The sequence below is a fragment of the Polypterus senegalus genome, chromosome 9 (genome assembly GCF_016835505.1).
Source record: "Polypterus senegalus isolate Bchr_013 chromosome 9, ASM1683550v1, whole genome shotgun sequence".
NCBI classification, from domain to species: Eukaryota; Metazoa; Chordata; class Cladistia; order Polypteriformes; family Polypteridae; genus Polypterus; species Polypterus senegalus.
Window position 1 is genome coordinate 15,263,423 of NC_053162.1, and position 16,275 is coordinate 15,279,697.

At 38.3% G+C, this 16,275-nt stretch overlaps 1 protein-coding gene across 2 annotated transcripts in view; it reads left to right on the forward strand.

The window, feature by feature from the left end:
- Positions 1 to 16,275, forward strand: part of rgs3a (regulator of G protein signaling 3a) — a 493,869-nt gene that overhangs the window by 25,435 nt on the left and 452,159 nt on the right. For both annotated transcript variants that reach the window (XM_039762724.1, XM_039762725.1), the window contains 2 exons: positions 12,032 to 12,082; positions 14,269 to 14,327. In XM_039762724.1, the coding sequence (XP_039618658.1) occupies positions 12,032 to 12,082; positions 14,269 to 14,327 (110 nt within the window). The remainder of the gene's footprint in view (positions 1 to 12,031; positions 12,083 to 14,268; positions 14,328 to 16,275) is intronic.

The following is a 16,275-nucleotide window of genomic DNA, read 5'->3' on the forward strand; positions in this document are numbered from 1 at the left end:
CCACAAAATGAGGAGGACTAGTGAGGAAGGATTCCATAATCTGTCCGATTGGGCCTATCTCAGTAACGGGTTTCAGGCATCAGTAGGTATTAATGCTTTCCCTTCTGACTTCAGTGCCGACATCATGCTTGGTCACTTTGACTTGTGAAACATCAGCTACCTGAACAATTGTCTTCACTTCAGCGTTTGCAAAATATTCTCTAGCAACTGGATTTCTCAATTATCAGAATATTTCTTTAAGTTGTAAATGCCAACATAATGAGCAATTGGGTCTAGTCTACATTTTTATACTTTTATTTTAATAGAAAAGGCATTGAATTTCTTACTTATTTCAATTAACAATTTTATCAGTTCTCTATATAGACAGAAAGCATTTTATTTCATATGCAGTTCCATTACATGTATTGCCTTATATGCAGCAACCTGTCAAGATTTTAACTTTGCAGAAGTGAGCATTAAGGGCCAACATAATTAGCTAGTTCAAAATACAGAGAGGGTTTGGCAGTACAGTAGAGTCTCGCTTTTCCGGCATTAATGGGCTGACAGAACGTTGGATAAGCGAAAATGTTGGATAATGGGAGGTGTAAAGAAAAAGCCTATTAAACGTCAAACTATATTATAATTTTACACATTATGAACCTAATAATTATGTTTTACAACAAAACAGAATAAATTAACTGAACAAATGAACTTACAGTTACAGAATTGTCTGAAGTTACAGTATGTACTGTACTTAAAGTTCAGTCCTGTGATGATTTAATGACATATTTGATTGTAGTCTGTTTTCCTGACGAGTGCCGTTTCTTCGTTGCCAAGTCTCGCCATCTTTGCAGCATCATTATTTCGATTCCTGTAGCAGCTTCTTGTTGCTCTATGTAATTAATTGCAGTTTCTAGAGCCTTAACTCGGTCACTCATATAGTCAACATCCGTACGAGCGTATACTGTTTACTACAGCATTGTGACTGTGTGTGTGTGTGTGTTTGTGCTGTGATGTACGAGTCCCCATCTTGCATGGAAAACACGAAGCTGAGTCTAAGTACTTTAGCAACATCAGCTTTATTCAGCTTGAAACAGCAACAGCGCGGTTATTTATTTTAGTGGGATCTGCCATTCAGACACAGCAGTCAGGCAGGGTCGCGGGGAAAGTAACACTGTGCCCTGCGCATTTATAATGTTCCTTGTTCTTTGTATCACCCATCGACGGCAGGCGCTTATAGCATGTCCGCGATGTTTTCGGAATCGCTTTTACGGCGAACTGCTACAGCACTGGGAGGCTGCGATTGCTTTGGGATGCTCTTCCGCGTGTCGTCCCGCTGGGTGGAATCCCACAAGAGTTTAGAAACTCACTCACACCAGCCATGATTCTTTTCAAAGGTAAAAGTGCAGATTAATTTGCTTTATGTATTTTTACTTTATATTTTGTATTAATCATTTTTATATGAATAGTTTTGGGTTGTGGAACGAATCATCTGAGTTTCCATTATTTCTTATGGGGAAATTTGCACTGATATACTGTATGAGTGCTTTGGACTGCGAGCAAGTTTCTAGAACAAATTATGCTCGCAAACTGAGGTTCCACTGTAATTAGCTGTGGTAGAGTTGGGAGCAACAAAAAATAGATTACGCTCATGCTCGCAACTTGCAGTTCTTGTTGCCGATCGATGCGTTCTATTGTTTTTTGTTTTTTTTGCGGTGGGACGTCACATAATACAGAATGTCGGATAAGCGAGACTCTACTGTATGTACATACTTCTTTTTAATTTTATTATTATCAATAGCAGAAAAAAGGACCATCCATCTTCTAAACCTGTTTAACCAGAGCAGGTTGCAGGGAGGATGGAGCAAGCATCAGACACAAGGCTGGAACAGATCCCAGACAATGGTGCTCGTCCATCTTAGGGTGAACACTCCATCCAGACACACATTAGGGCCAAATTAGTTTCACCAGTCTACCTAACCTACATTTCTTTGGACTGTTGGAGGTAACAAAGCATCCAGAGGAAACCCAGGTAGAGACAGAGAGAACATGCAAACTCCATACAGGAAGCACCTGGGACAGGAACTCAGCTTTTTTAGTTGAGGCAGAAATGCTACGACTGTGCCACCCAGGAAAAAAAAAAAAAAATTTTAAGTATCACTGTTAAGTTCAGACAGTTGATCATCTAGCTGCCTTAGTCTTCAAATTGCAAAATAAGTGTATCAGCCAGTGTTTCATACAAAACTCTGATTTAACAATGGGTGCACCCTTGGGGAAAGTCGCTGGGTATCCCTTGGAGAGTGTCACTGTTTTAGTCATGTGATCATCTCCATTATATTTTGGTACTTACAATAACATTTTTGGTATATAAATTCATAGAGTATATATAAATTAATTGCTTAATGGCTAAGACGATTATTACTGTTTTGCATATTTCTAATCTGCTAAAAGTACCACAAATGTTAACTTTTTTCCTTTTCATTCAGTAATCACCTTTGGTGCCAATTATAATGTACAGTATCAACACTCATTCCATCTTTGAGGTTCACCAAGAGTCATTCGGTTGTTTATTATAGCCCACTGACACACTTTTCTATTTGATGGGAAATGCTAGGTTGCAACTTCAAATTATCACACAGAAAAAGTATTTTGTTGCTGATGTTTACCCAGCTTAGAAATCAAATATGAAATTACTAAAGCGTAGTGCCTGACTACCTTAATTTTATCTGGCACAAAATACTTAAAAAAAAAAAAAAAAAAAATTGTAGTTATGATGATGCACATACTCAGAAGACTTTCATTTGCAGTTGAACAGGTTTGCCAACAAAAGTTTTGCTGCTTAAACTAAAGGAAATATGTAAACGGTCACATGACCAAAATAACCTCATTTGCCATCCTGTTACTATATCTGATTTTTGTTGGAAACACTGGTTGCTGTCCGAATTTGAAGCTGTGATGTAAATTAAATGCCTGCAATAAGTCACTATAAAGTAAAAGAAATGTTGACCGCCCTTACTGAAAGTATTTTTTTTAATTGGATGTCAATTTTTTGTTGTTGGGTTACCCCATTACTATTTGTGCAGTGTGATATGGACGCCGTATAGCACCTGACCCTACACAGACTCACACTGAGGCACGTGTAAAACAACAAGAACTTTTATTTTTCTTCACCTGTGTGCGCACGTCTTCCCTGTGACCCACAGGCAATACACAGTCCTAAGCACACAAGTAACAAAACCACTTTCTCACTCCTCCCAAGCAACATTGTCCTCCTCCATCCGACTCTGGCCACTGAGTGGTGGTGGCTGGCCCCTTTTATAGCCCACCTGGAAGTGTTCCTGGTGCTTGACCACCTGGTCCCGATTGCACTTCCGGGTGGGGCTGAAGATTTGCCCAGCACCCCCTAGAGGCCACCCCAGCTCCCAACCAGGCTGTGGAGGACTCCATCTCCCATGCAGGAGGTTGGGGAATCACTATCAGCCAGGGAGGCTGCCACCAAGCATCCCGGGGGAGGTATTGAGCTGCCCATGGTTGTTCCCCCTGGAACATATGCAGCAGGCAGCAGGGGCGTTCTGGACAGGCATGGGACCCGGCCGCCCGTCACAGCAGCTATGTTCCTATAATGGATAAGACTGGTTTGGAAAATACAACAAGATGCGTAGGGTATGAAGGTTGTGTGCGGAGACTTTAGTATTCCCTATTTGTACAAAAGACATTCATGATGTTTAGCTGAACATATCCCTTGGTTTAAGGGTCTGCACAATAGTGAACAAATAGCTTGACCGTTTCATAAATGTAGAAGAATAAGGAAATCTAGTTATAAAGTCATAAGCTACGTAATCATATGGTGCACAAGACAATTTATCAGAAATAGATATAATTAAGAATTTGCATTTTACGTGGACCACTAAAACACCCAAAATAGGAAGTGAGCGTTAAGTTTGAAGTATGGTGTAAAACAAGAAGCAGATACAGAGAAAAGGTTTGGGGCACGTCGGTGACCCTGTATAATAAAAATAAAACAAAAAAGGAACTAATCTCTTCACAAAGATAAAATAGATGTCTTTTCAGATAGGAGTCCGGTAGTGATCTGACTCAAAGATGGCTGAACTGCTGGTCATATGGGTTCCAGGCAGGAAGGAGCACGTCCAGGAGGGCAGACAATGAAAATAGCATCCGTGGTGGAGCAGCCGTTCAGAAAGGTGGCATTAGCACACAGCCACAATCCCTGGTTTGGTGTGTAGTTACCATTACCAGAGCCCATAAGCTGCCTCCCAAGCGCACGTGTGTGACAATAGCTATACAAAAGCTCTAGCAAGTTAATTAATAGAAAATAGCCATCTCCATATGAGCTAATGAATTAAACAACCCTTCTGTATACTGTATGCAGTATAATACCTTTGAATGCTGGCTTGACAATTTTAAGAGTCTTCTGTTTGATATTTAACACCACTGCCGTGGCACTAAACAACTAACCACGTGTCTCTGAAGAATTCAAAACATGAGAAGGCAGCACCAGTGCAAGCGTCACTTAACTGCTTGTTTGTTGGTTAATGTGAAGGCAAACTGTATAGAAGATTGCTGCAGTAATCTACCTAGTGACAAGAAGGCCGTCCTCGCATGTGTAGTTTATATGACGTTTTTCGAAAAGTGTTAAACACGGGGCGGGAAATGCTATTGCTCATAGATTTTCATTTTATATACATCATTTTGTAGTAGCAGCAGCACATTCCTACATTTTGTATTTGTGAGAAACTGTGAAAAACAGTGGGGTAGATTTGCTGTATTTTTTTTTTTTTTTAATTTTCTAAACTTTCTTTGCGTTAGACCTGAGCATCACTCGGGCTGGAAAAACAGCACCAGAAGCATTAGTCCTGAGTGTCACTCGTACAACAGTATAGCCGCGTCTCAGGCAAGACCCAAGGTTTACTTGGGCTGTAAAACTGCCAAAAGCGTTAGTGCCTAGCATTACTCAGGCACCAACATAGGCATGTCTTTCGTAAGCGTCAGGCCCAAGCATTTACCTGGGTAACAGTGCAGATGTGTCTTCTCCTAGCCTTATAACGGTGTAAGAAACGCCGCTCAGCAGTGACAATGACTTGAAATCTCTCTTTAGGCAGTGAAGTTGAAACGGTCAGTGAAACTGAAAAAGTGATTCTGGTGAACCCAAAAGTGATGCTGGCGTCACTTGCACATGTGTAGTGCGCTGTTTGTATTTTTATTATCATTCATCATTATTATTATTATTATTATTTGTATCATTATACTTTCTACACTTTTGACTTTGTACTTTGAGTGTTTTGAACGGTTTACAGTTGAAAGATGAGATTTAATAAAAATGTAAATTTTCAAGCCAAAAAAAAACCAACGATACATTTTTGAAGAACAATGCAACACTAAGAAGGTTAAGAGAAGAATGGTTTTTTGAATTAATAAACTGAAAGTTAATGCAAGGGGGGTCTAGACCTAATAATGCAGATCCAGATCCTTTAGATGACTTTGATTTATGCGGGGACGATTAACGTTCAGCGCAAAAACGATTCTTCATGTAGTCAGTCTGCACACTTCTTGATGGTCCGGGATTTTCTGGGTGATTTTCTATGTAATAAACTTAATAAGTTATAGTGTAATGAAAATGGCATAATTAGATATGGACCACCCTATTCAATAATTAACTAAGCCATCAAATATTCATAATACTCAAATCTCTTTATGAGTCTCTTATTCAGACTTAATCTGTTGAATCGAAGTATTGCATACAAGGACAGTCCCAGAGAAGGAAAAGGAGAGCTAAGCCGCAGCCTTGGACACTGAAAAAAATGTGAACTAACTGGAATAGGAAAGGAAGCTCATGGCTAGAAGATGGAATTATCTATTATATGGTGCCTTTCATTTCTATCGATCTATCGAAAATGTCCTTGCGTAAGTGTTCTTTGGGCAAAGCACTGAATGGACAGGAGACTTAAGGCATATGTCAATGTATTCCATTTATCTCGGAAGCTGGATGTTGGAGCTGGGAATGACATTACACCTGAGTTGCACACGTTCTAGTAAAATGTTCGTAAAATGAATATGGATGCATACCGAAAAACCATTGTTGTGCTTCCCCCATCGGAATAAATAACAGTTGATAACAGTATCCAAACACCATAGCAGCATGTGACAGTACTACGTGTACGACTGATTTCATGAGACACAAATATAGACAGAAGTGCTAATAAACAGTACAATACTACAGTTCTCACTAAGATTTGCAGTGTATGTTGCCATTGTGGATTGACATCAGACAAACTGAAATTCCAACTTCCCACTTCAAATGGAACACAGTCTGTTCCTTTTTATATAAGAATTGATGTCAAGAATTTGTTGCCAGAATGAGCTGGCAGTTCTTGATTCCAGTACTTGCAAAGGTAGTTTCTAAACTCGGATAACCTTCTGAGTGACATTAGTGATTCCAGGTTGATTTTAAAACCATCATGAAGCCTATAGGCTAATTGACAGTAGTGCTGAGTCAGAGGAAGTAATTTAATTTAATAGAAATACTTAAATCAAGAGAGTAAGAAGGACTAGGTGGGGGGAATGAGAGCGATTTAAAGACTTGGTCATTGGAAGATGTGGTTTGACGACCTGTGCAGGCAGGACTTGAAAGCCAGCATGTATATTCTAATACTAGTATGTCTGCTGCTTTTATTGTTCTCCCTTTTTTAATCTCTTCTTTATGCTTGTTTAATACTATAGTGTTCTTGACCTTATTCGAAGTTCATACAGTTGATAAGCTCCCATTTCCAAGAAAACGAAATTATTGTAAAAGTATTGTGTCACAATGCTTAGTGTACTTCACTAATAATTATGCTTGTATTTGTTAGGCTATTACTCATTTTCACAGAGAGGCTTTCACAGATACTTTTGTAAAATGCAATTTAACTCCATTCTATTTCTATTGTGAAATACAAGAGGTGCAAGTAATTTATTGCACAGTTGCAAGGGCCCACTGCAGATGCACGTTCACTAATACTTAAGAGGCAACTGTATGTTTTGTTTTTTCTACAATAAATATATACTAATTTTCTGCAGTTTTATAAATATCCAACTTGCCATGATACTTTTACCTTTACATCATGTGATGCTATATTGATATTCACTTTTCTTAATCCTGACTTGGTGGAATTAATGGGCTTGAATTTCCATTCATTAGGTTATGTTAATACCCAAATCCCTTCCTTCATTGTACACTTTATTGATGTTTGGCAAATTAATTTTGAAGTTCTGCTGTTTTGACTCTGCAAAGTAATATTTTGGTGTATGTGCTGTTTAGAAGTGTTTCCTGTCTTCATTGTTTAGCATATCAAGAAAAGCTTACATCTCCGAATTGTAGTAGCAGTGTTCAGTTGTGTGAACGTATTTAGCAATGGGACTGAACTAAAGCACAGCGTGACAGCTCTGCCTGTGGAACAAAGAAGTGCTTGACCCCTACGAAATGAATACATTTTCAGTGAACCTAAAGGAAATATTTTTATTTTATACATTATACATCTCGGTCTTAGCTGAGTGCATATAATTATAATATCTGTGAACACTGACATGCCTCTTTATGTAGATTAGTGCACAACACACAGCTACTGTATGTCATGTTGACAGAATCATAATTTTTGTGATGCTGTCTAATTTATTTTGAAAAAAATAAATATAGTGGTTCATTGATAAACCAAATGCTGAATCTGTCCTAAAAGGTATACTAATAATCTGCTTAGTGAACATTCTTTATGTTGGGGTGAATTTGCTTCTTTGGCATCCAATTTTAGGTCTTTAGCTTTACCAGCTGTTAGATATAGCAGAAAATTAATCTGTAAAACCTTTCATACCAAATGCCTGCAATCTCATTTTGTAAGGTTTCAGCAGACTCTCTGTGCGATTGCTTTGCTTTTCTTACATTAAGAAATGTATTCATTTTGTGCAGGTGAGTTTGTCAAAATACAATAGTAAATAAGTCAATACCATGCAACCAAAAATTTCATACATCTTGATACCTTCTTACTCAATTCTTTCTTTAGCCAAATATTTTTAACTCTATTACATTAAAGTATGCCCTGAATTGCGTAACATATGTATTGTTTTAGGACTTAATGAATGATATTGCAGTGAAAGTTAGAAGAGCCTTATCAAGAGAAAAATGCATTACAACCCAGTTCCTGTGTGAATTGGTGCTTTTTGAGTTTCTGATGTGTGCTCAGCCTAGCATTATTGCTTGCGTTCAAGCATTTATTTTTTGCAATGCTGAAAATCAATTAAATGCATACATGTACATCAAACTTGATGTGTATCATGGGTAAATTAATGGATGGAACTGTGAAGGAAAAGACTGAGCATTACATAAGAACAGCAGTGAACAATCAACATGGGTTCAGACAGAGGAGGTTGTGTTTTAATAATATGCTGGAATCTATGAGAAAGCAACAAAACCATACGATCAGACGGGTGCATATGATATTGTCTTGATTTTTCAGATATTAATAAAGTACCCCATGAGAGAGAGGGCATCAAACAAAAAGAAGTGGGAGTTCAGGGCATAGTGTGCAGGTGGGAGACAAATTGCCTAAAACACAGGAAGCAAATGGGCTATGGTGACATGAATCTTATTAAAATGAGGCACAGATGACTTCCGAAATTCACAGGGGTTATGTTCCTAGAGCACCTATGAATTGTGAAAAACCACAAATTTTGGATGTGGTCATAAAATGCCTATAAATGCCTATTTTACATTACCCTAAAATACCCTAAAATACATTATCCTAAAAAAAGAATGTAAAGGTAAACCTGTATACTGTACAATACTGTACTGCTATGTCTCCTGCAGTGCTAGAATGTAAAATACCAATGTTACTCCTATATGTTCTGTATTCATGCAAGTGCGTTTTCTTTGGTATGCGCTGTTGTTTTCTTTGGTATAAGTAGGGTAAATATGTAATAATTTTATTTAATAAAAATACAGTAAAATGTACAGGTACTCGCCAATAATGAATGATATTGATTGAAGATGATGATGATTATGAATTATCTGTGAGGTACGATGAAGGTATGTAATGAAGATAATGACTGTACAGCAAAGCAGAGGATTTACAGCTCCTTGGATGGCTACTGCGGCATAACGTTTTAGTTCCCGGAGCAAATCCAGTTGTTCAACCTTCTCCTGGAGTGTCTTAAACTTCTTTTGAAACTTAGGTTCATTCCCAGAAACCTTAGAAGGTGCAGGGCGTTTGGGCGGCATCTTAGGGCTTTAAGAAGAAAAAAATGAAAAACACGAGAACACTCATCAAAACACTTGAGATAGCTACAAGCGATAAACTGTTTTGATGCGGGAATGCTGGGCTGCATCTGCCAGCGATGCATCACAGGGCAGTAGCCAATCAGCAGCTAGGAGAAATGAATAACGCTCTCTGATTGGATAATTTCACCATCCCAAGCCACATTTTCTTTTACTGTTGCTTTGTGTTCTCCCTACAGTACAGTATTGCCACGAAAAAAGCCGTAAAAAAATTGCGGAGGATATTTTTCGGTTTCCACTAACAGTTATTAGTTAGGTTCTAAGGAAAAATCCGTGAATGACTGAGGCCGCGAACTCTGAACAGCAACTTTGCAGGGGTCTATTGTAATATGAAAAGTCAGAAGTTTTCTTTCTTTTTAATTTTCTTGCTTTTTTGTCGTTCTGTTGTGTGTGTGTGTGTATTTATGTTATTTATTTATTTAAAGAGTTTCCTTAAAAAAACATCTTTCCCCCGGGTAAAAATATCTGTCCGTCTGTCTTATCTATCTTATCTGTCTGTCTGCTCTCTCTCTCTCTCTCCCTCTCTCTCTCTCTCTCATCTATCTTATCTGTCTGTCTGTCTTATCAATCTATCTATTTAGAAATTAAATGCATATAAATGTAAGGACAGAGAAATATTAGATTTAAATACACAGTGGGGGGTGGGAGGAATTGAGGCTCATAAATTTGAAAGTATCCTCTATGAGAAGGACCTGGGAATCCTAGTGAACTGATCAATGTCTACATCCAGACAGTGTTCAGAAGCCATTAAGAAGGCTTTCAGAATGTTAGATTATATGGCACAATGTCAATGTTATGCTTAACTTTTATAACACAGTGGTGAGGCTTTCCCTAGAGTACTACAGTATATGCAGTTTTGGTGTCCAGACTACAAAAAGACATCGCAGCGCTAGGAAAAGTCCAGATTAAGAAGGACTAGGCTGATTCCAGGACTATTTTTTTATATGTTACTTACTCTGTGTTGTTTGTAGTGGTAGCCAAAAATTGTTTTTAATTTGATTTTATGGAGAAAGGGCAAAACAAAGTTTCTGATAGAGAGTGACTCAATAGTGACCAACTCTGGACAACAGATGATGATGTGAAAATGTCCATGGAGAAAAAGAAAATGAATCTAACATTGCTTGTGTGGTGTAATTCACATGTCACCTATACAGCTGTATGCTCAAAATGTGCAAAACACAAGCTTTTTTTGCTAAAATATTGTTGAATACGTATGTCTAAAATAAACAGCACACATCCGATTAGGAAACTGAAGGATCATGAGAGACTTTTTGCATTGAAGACCCTCCTCTACCCCCTCATTCTTTGATTAATCAACCCATTTTCAATTCAAGGAGCCTTTCCCATGATGCTTAAGCATAAGGAATAATAGAGCAGGATTAGGAAGAGTCTGCCTTCAATCGTGAGTGGGAGAACAGAAACTGTGCATTGGGAGACAAAGTTGAGTTCAGTTGGGAACAATAATGGTGGATTGTCAGGAAGATTAATCCAGTTCCAGAACAGAAGGAGGGTATAATACCAGAGGTATGGTCCTAGATTAGATTGGATTAGACAAACTTTATTAATCCGTATGGGGATATTCAGAATTCTAAACCAGCACTGACCCCAGTAAAAGTTGACAGATGACTACAGCAGTTATCCAGGGTGCTCTTGGTACTTTTTCTGTTGTGTATTCGGGGCCTGCAGAAGTTAGCAGGGTGAACGTTTACAGAGGGCTGCAATTCATGGGTCTGTGGGTTGAACAGGTCAGCAGCTGTGGTCCTGCAGCTTGTCTAGAGTCCAGCAGCTGTGGAGGTCTCAAGTGCTAGTGCCTGGTTACACTTTTTTGTAACTTTAAGATATTATTTTGTCACAATAAGCCAGTGGGTGTTTTTACAAGTAATTTCACTCCTCCATACTAGAACATCTCTGGAAACTGTGAACCTTATCATAGTTTCTCACGGCAAAGTCCAAGAATTTTTTTTTTCACAGACAGATGGAGTATAATAATGAAAACAAAAGCATGAGTGTATAGTATAATAAAAAGGAAAAGCAAGCAATATAACATAATAACTAGAAATGGTACGTGAAAAGATGTAGGGTTATACTGTATGAGTACAAAACCTATGGCGTACATAATCCATAGTGACACATTTAATATTGGTTGAACGTCATGGCTGCCTTTTACTTTCTTTACCTTCTATCCTAGGTGATCTTCTTGCCACCTGTAGGCCCGTGGTCAATATTTTATTTTCCATTAAATATCCTTTTGCCATCTAAGTGTACATTGCTGGTTATGTTTGCATTTCATTGAAACTGAATATTGAGCTTAAGATGACAGATTTAATGATCTGAATTTTGATAAACTGACTTTAGTTTGGAGCTGCTCAGTGGTGAGTTCTTTATATACAGTCTATGATAGTTTGCAATTATGAGCACTTAAGTACTTTCTTAAATGATTACAAGATGTAATGATTAATGTAATGTATAATTACATCTTGCCTGAAGAAGGGGCCTGAGTTGCCTTCGAAAGCTTGCATATTTTTAGTTAGCCAGTAAAGTTGTCATTTTGCTTGACTTCTCACTACATTCATAATGGCGAACACGGTACAACACCCTAGTACTACTAAAATTTGCTTTAAATTCAGTTTTTGTATTCCCTGTAAGGGTTATTGATTATTTGATCCATGAATATATGTTTTGCAATACTTACTTGGCATTGGAATAATTTCATGTTTTGTCTCTTCCCAGGTCAGGTTAAACTTTCCATTGGAGCTGAAGAAGGTGCAGTCTTTGTCTATAGTAAGTGAAGGAGATATAGTGAAATAGTTTTGTAATCATTAAAATGTCTACCAAAGATGTCAGTTAAATCTAAAAATAACTAACACAAGATATCCATTGGTCTTATAACAAGTAATGTCACAGACAGGGTGGCCATCCACCTTAATAAAAGGACAAGTCTGTGTGTGTATCTGTCCAGTTGTTATGTGTCTGTTTCATGGATGTAATGAGGGAACTGCTCCCACCTGGCTATGGAACAGTTTGTCAATCAAATGTCCAAATACATTTGAGCCCCTGAAAATAGGTGGACCATAAAAATGGCTGTCATTCCTAAACAGCTAATGCAATGTTTTTAGTAAACCCATTAAATTAAAGCTGAATGTTTCCACTTCAATCACATAATGATTGCTTTATTTCATCCATTGTGGTGGCGTACATAGCCAAAATTATAAAAGTTGTGTCACTATCCCAATATTTATGGACCTGACTGTATGGCATTTAGTATGGGATTCGTAAAAGCACTGCGAATGTTTGTGATATGCCATCTGTTGGAATGTAACACACATTGCTTTTATTACTACTTGCATTACTAAATACATTCCAATAGATGGTGCACTGCAAACTTATATTTAAATCCTTCTTAGATGTATAGAACAGCTCTTCTAATAATAATCCAGCCATCCATCCATTTTCCAACCCGCTGAATCCTAACACAGGGTCACGGGGGTCTGCTGGAGCCAATCGCAGCCAACACAGGGCGCAAGGCAGGAACCAATCCCGGGCAGGGCGCCAACCTGCCGCATCTAATAATAATAATAATTGGATTTCTGTAAAGGGAGCATATTGGCACCGTCTAAATAGTTCTGCTGTTTTATGGATCCTGCATCCATATTAAAAAATACTATGTCTGATCGTCATCAGTGTAGACTTTGCTTGTTCTTTCTGTGCCTATATGGGTTTTTCTTCAGGCACTCTTTAAGATGTACATGTGAAACTAATTCATAATTCTAAATTGGCCCTGTGCCGGTGCAGGTTGTAGGGGCTGTATCTTGTCCTTGCGCACAGTCCAGGGTTGGTTCCTGTCAGTCTTTTGACTGAATTCCCAGCTTATTTTAGGGTGCACATTGTGACAGATAGGGGGCGCTGTCGTCCACTTGAACCCTCAGACTAGATGCCAGACACCAGGTAAAAGTCCAAATATTGACTTTATTATAATTATATAGCACACAACAACAACAACGACAACCTTTATTTATGTAGCACATTTTCATACAAAAAGTAGCTCAAAGTGTTTTACATAATGAAGAAAAGAAAAATAAAATACAAAAATAAGAAATTGAAATAAGACAACATTAGTTAACATAGAAAAAGAGTAAGGTCCGATGGCCAGGTTGGACAGAAAAAACAAAAAAATAACTCCAGACGGCTGGAGAAAAAATATAAAATCTGCAGGGGTTCCAGGCCACGAGACCGCCCAGTCCCCTCTGCACCCTACTCTCCACAATACTCATACAATACAATCAATAATCACAATAACAATAATCCTCCACTGCCAGATGCGTTGCCACCCAGCTTAGTTCGTCGTCTGACATCTTTCCCAGTCCTTTATAGTCCATGACCCGGAAGTGCTTCTGAACCCCTGTCCATGTGACTTCCAAACACTTCCGGGTCAGGTGAAAACTCTTCTTCAACCCGGAAGCACGTCATTCCCTTTGTCCATGTGACTAGGACGCACTTCCGGGTTGTATGCAAAATACTCATTGCGCCTTCCTGTGGCGCCTTCTAGTGGCCCCTGTGGTATCCAGCAGGATTGTGGATGAATTGTCCATAATTCCCTGTTGGCATTTGGGGCACCTCCAAGCTGCAGGGAGGGCTCCACCTGGCGGCCTGGGGGTATTGGCTGGGATGACTGGCCGGCCATAGTCCACAACATGCACAATCTCTTGTACTGGGACAATTGAGAACACCTTATTAACAATAATATTAAAGCTTTTCATATTGATTTATACTTTTCCTTTATTATTGTCAGAAACTTCAAAGGAGAAATTAATTTTTATTTAAAAGTATGTGTAGATTGCATGGTTTGTTGGTATTTGTTGAGGCACTATTTATGAAATAAGAACATCTCATTTTATTTCTTAATCTTAATAATATTATTTGGGATGAGCAGTAAAATTAATAAATACATTCTTTTCCATTCCACCTAGTTATGGAAGCAAAAGGACTTATGGGTAAAGAATACAGAACTTGTGATTCCTATGTTAAGGTAAGAGTTTGCTTTGCATTTTTTGATCACCGCCTATGACTTTGCTACTTGTCCATGTCTACAGTATTTCTAATGATGTAACACTGAGCAGAATAAAGTGAAGAGAAACAGAGTTTAGGCAGCGGTCCAGACCAACACCTTCATGTTATTTGTTTTCATTGTTTAGGAGTTGTTGAGCATTGCCTTATCATTTTTGCACATCTCCAAAAAAGTACCATTTCTTAACCCTTAAACTGCCACATACTTGGAGGTTAATGCACCCCCAGACGCCAAATACCTTTTTGCTGCACTTTCTAAGGAAATGTCACAATTCACCAATAAAATGTGACATTTTAATGGAACACATTTCTTTCATGCAAAGAGCATCACAATTGCTGCAACACTGATCGTTTTACACACTTCAAATGAACTGTAAAAACTAAAAAAACTACTGCAACAATCTATTATTATATGTACAAGGTGCAACTGACACCATTGATGACATTTGGTAAATCACGAGCCTGCTTGAACTGGCTGCACGCGAGCACACAGAGGCCAACTCTGATGCTGGCAGGCTAGTCTAGTGCAGTGGCTGATTCCCAGGGACAGCGATGCTGCAGGGGGATGGCAGTGGTCATGAGCTGGCTGCTCAACAAATGTACGGCATGGACTGATCAGCTCTGGCGTGCTGGCAAATTGCATTGGGAACCAACTATAGCCGGTTCCAGCAGTTTAAGGGTTAAGGTTTTGTCCAGAGATCTCCTTTTTCTCTTGTGCATTCTTTGGTTTATTGTGTCTCCTGGTTTAAATCAGAGCTCTGTCCATGAGTACTCACGTTCACAAGATCATGGACTGCATAGGACAGAGGAGTGGTATGGAAAAGTTTTCCACATGATTATTAGAATGGAAATGTGGCTGGCACAGATCGCCACCACAGAAAACCGGGAAAAGAAACAGAAGAGAGAGTAGGGGTTAATATGGATTTTAGAGCCACCATGAATAGTTATTATAATGAATTGAATGTGCAGAATATCAGGAATAAATTAAGGTGAAGTTTTTAGAAAACCATGTTAAAGTAATGTGTTCTCAGCAGTTTTTTTAAAGTGCTCCACTGTATTAGCCTGGCGAATTCCTGTTGGCAGGCTATTCCAGATTTTAGGTGCATAACAGCAGAAGACTGCCTCACCACTTCTTTTAAGTTTTGCTCTTGGAATTCTAAGCAGACACTCATTTGAGGATCTAAGGTTACGATTTGGAATATAAGATGTCAGACATTCCTATATCTTAGATGGAGCGACATTATCTAAGGCTTTTTAAACTACTAGAGACATTTGTAAGAGTGAGGATAGTGTGCACCAAAATATCTCATAAATTCAAAGTAATTCTCAATGACTGAGCTAACTTAGGGTTGAAAAAGAAAAGTAATTCACAGAATGTTGCATCTGTCACTGTCCCTCCTTATTTTTAGAAGTAAAATATATTTGAACTCCTTTTTAAAAAAAAAAAAAAAAACTTGATTATAATTTCCAGGTGCATAAGTTAAATTTAGGATCATTCAAACTTTGCAAAATGTAACCACACATATCTATGTATGTGACACGAGAACTAAATGCTGCAGTGACGCACTTATTCAGATCCTAACAAAATGTTTACAGTAAATTGAGTAAACAAAGGCCCATGAAAGTGATATTTTTTACTGTGTGTGATGTAAAACATTTCCAGCAAACCACGCATGTGCAAGAAGTTGGAAAAAGTTCCAATAAATACTTACTTTCATACAGTACATTAGTTGCTGGAAAGTGTCTTGCTGAGAATGAATGCAGTTCAAATTCAATGTCCCTAAACCTGACTTGGCCACCTTTCACCTATATCCATCATACTGTATCAAGAGGTGTCTTTTGGGTATAATCCTAAGTATTACTGAAGACTAAGATGTTACTGCAGAACTGAAGCCACAATTTCCATGTTT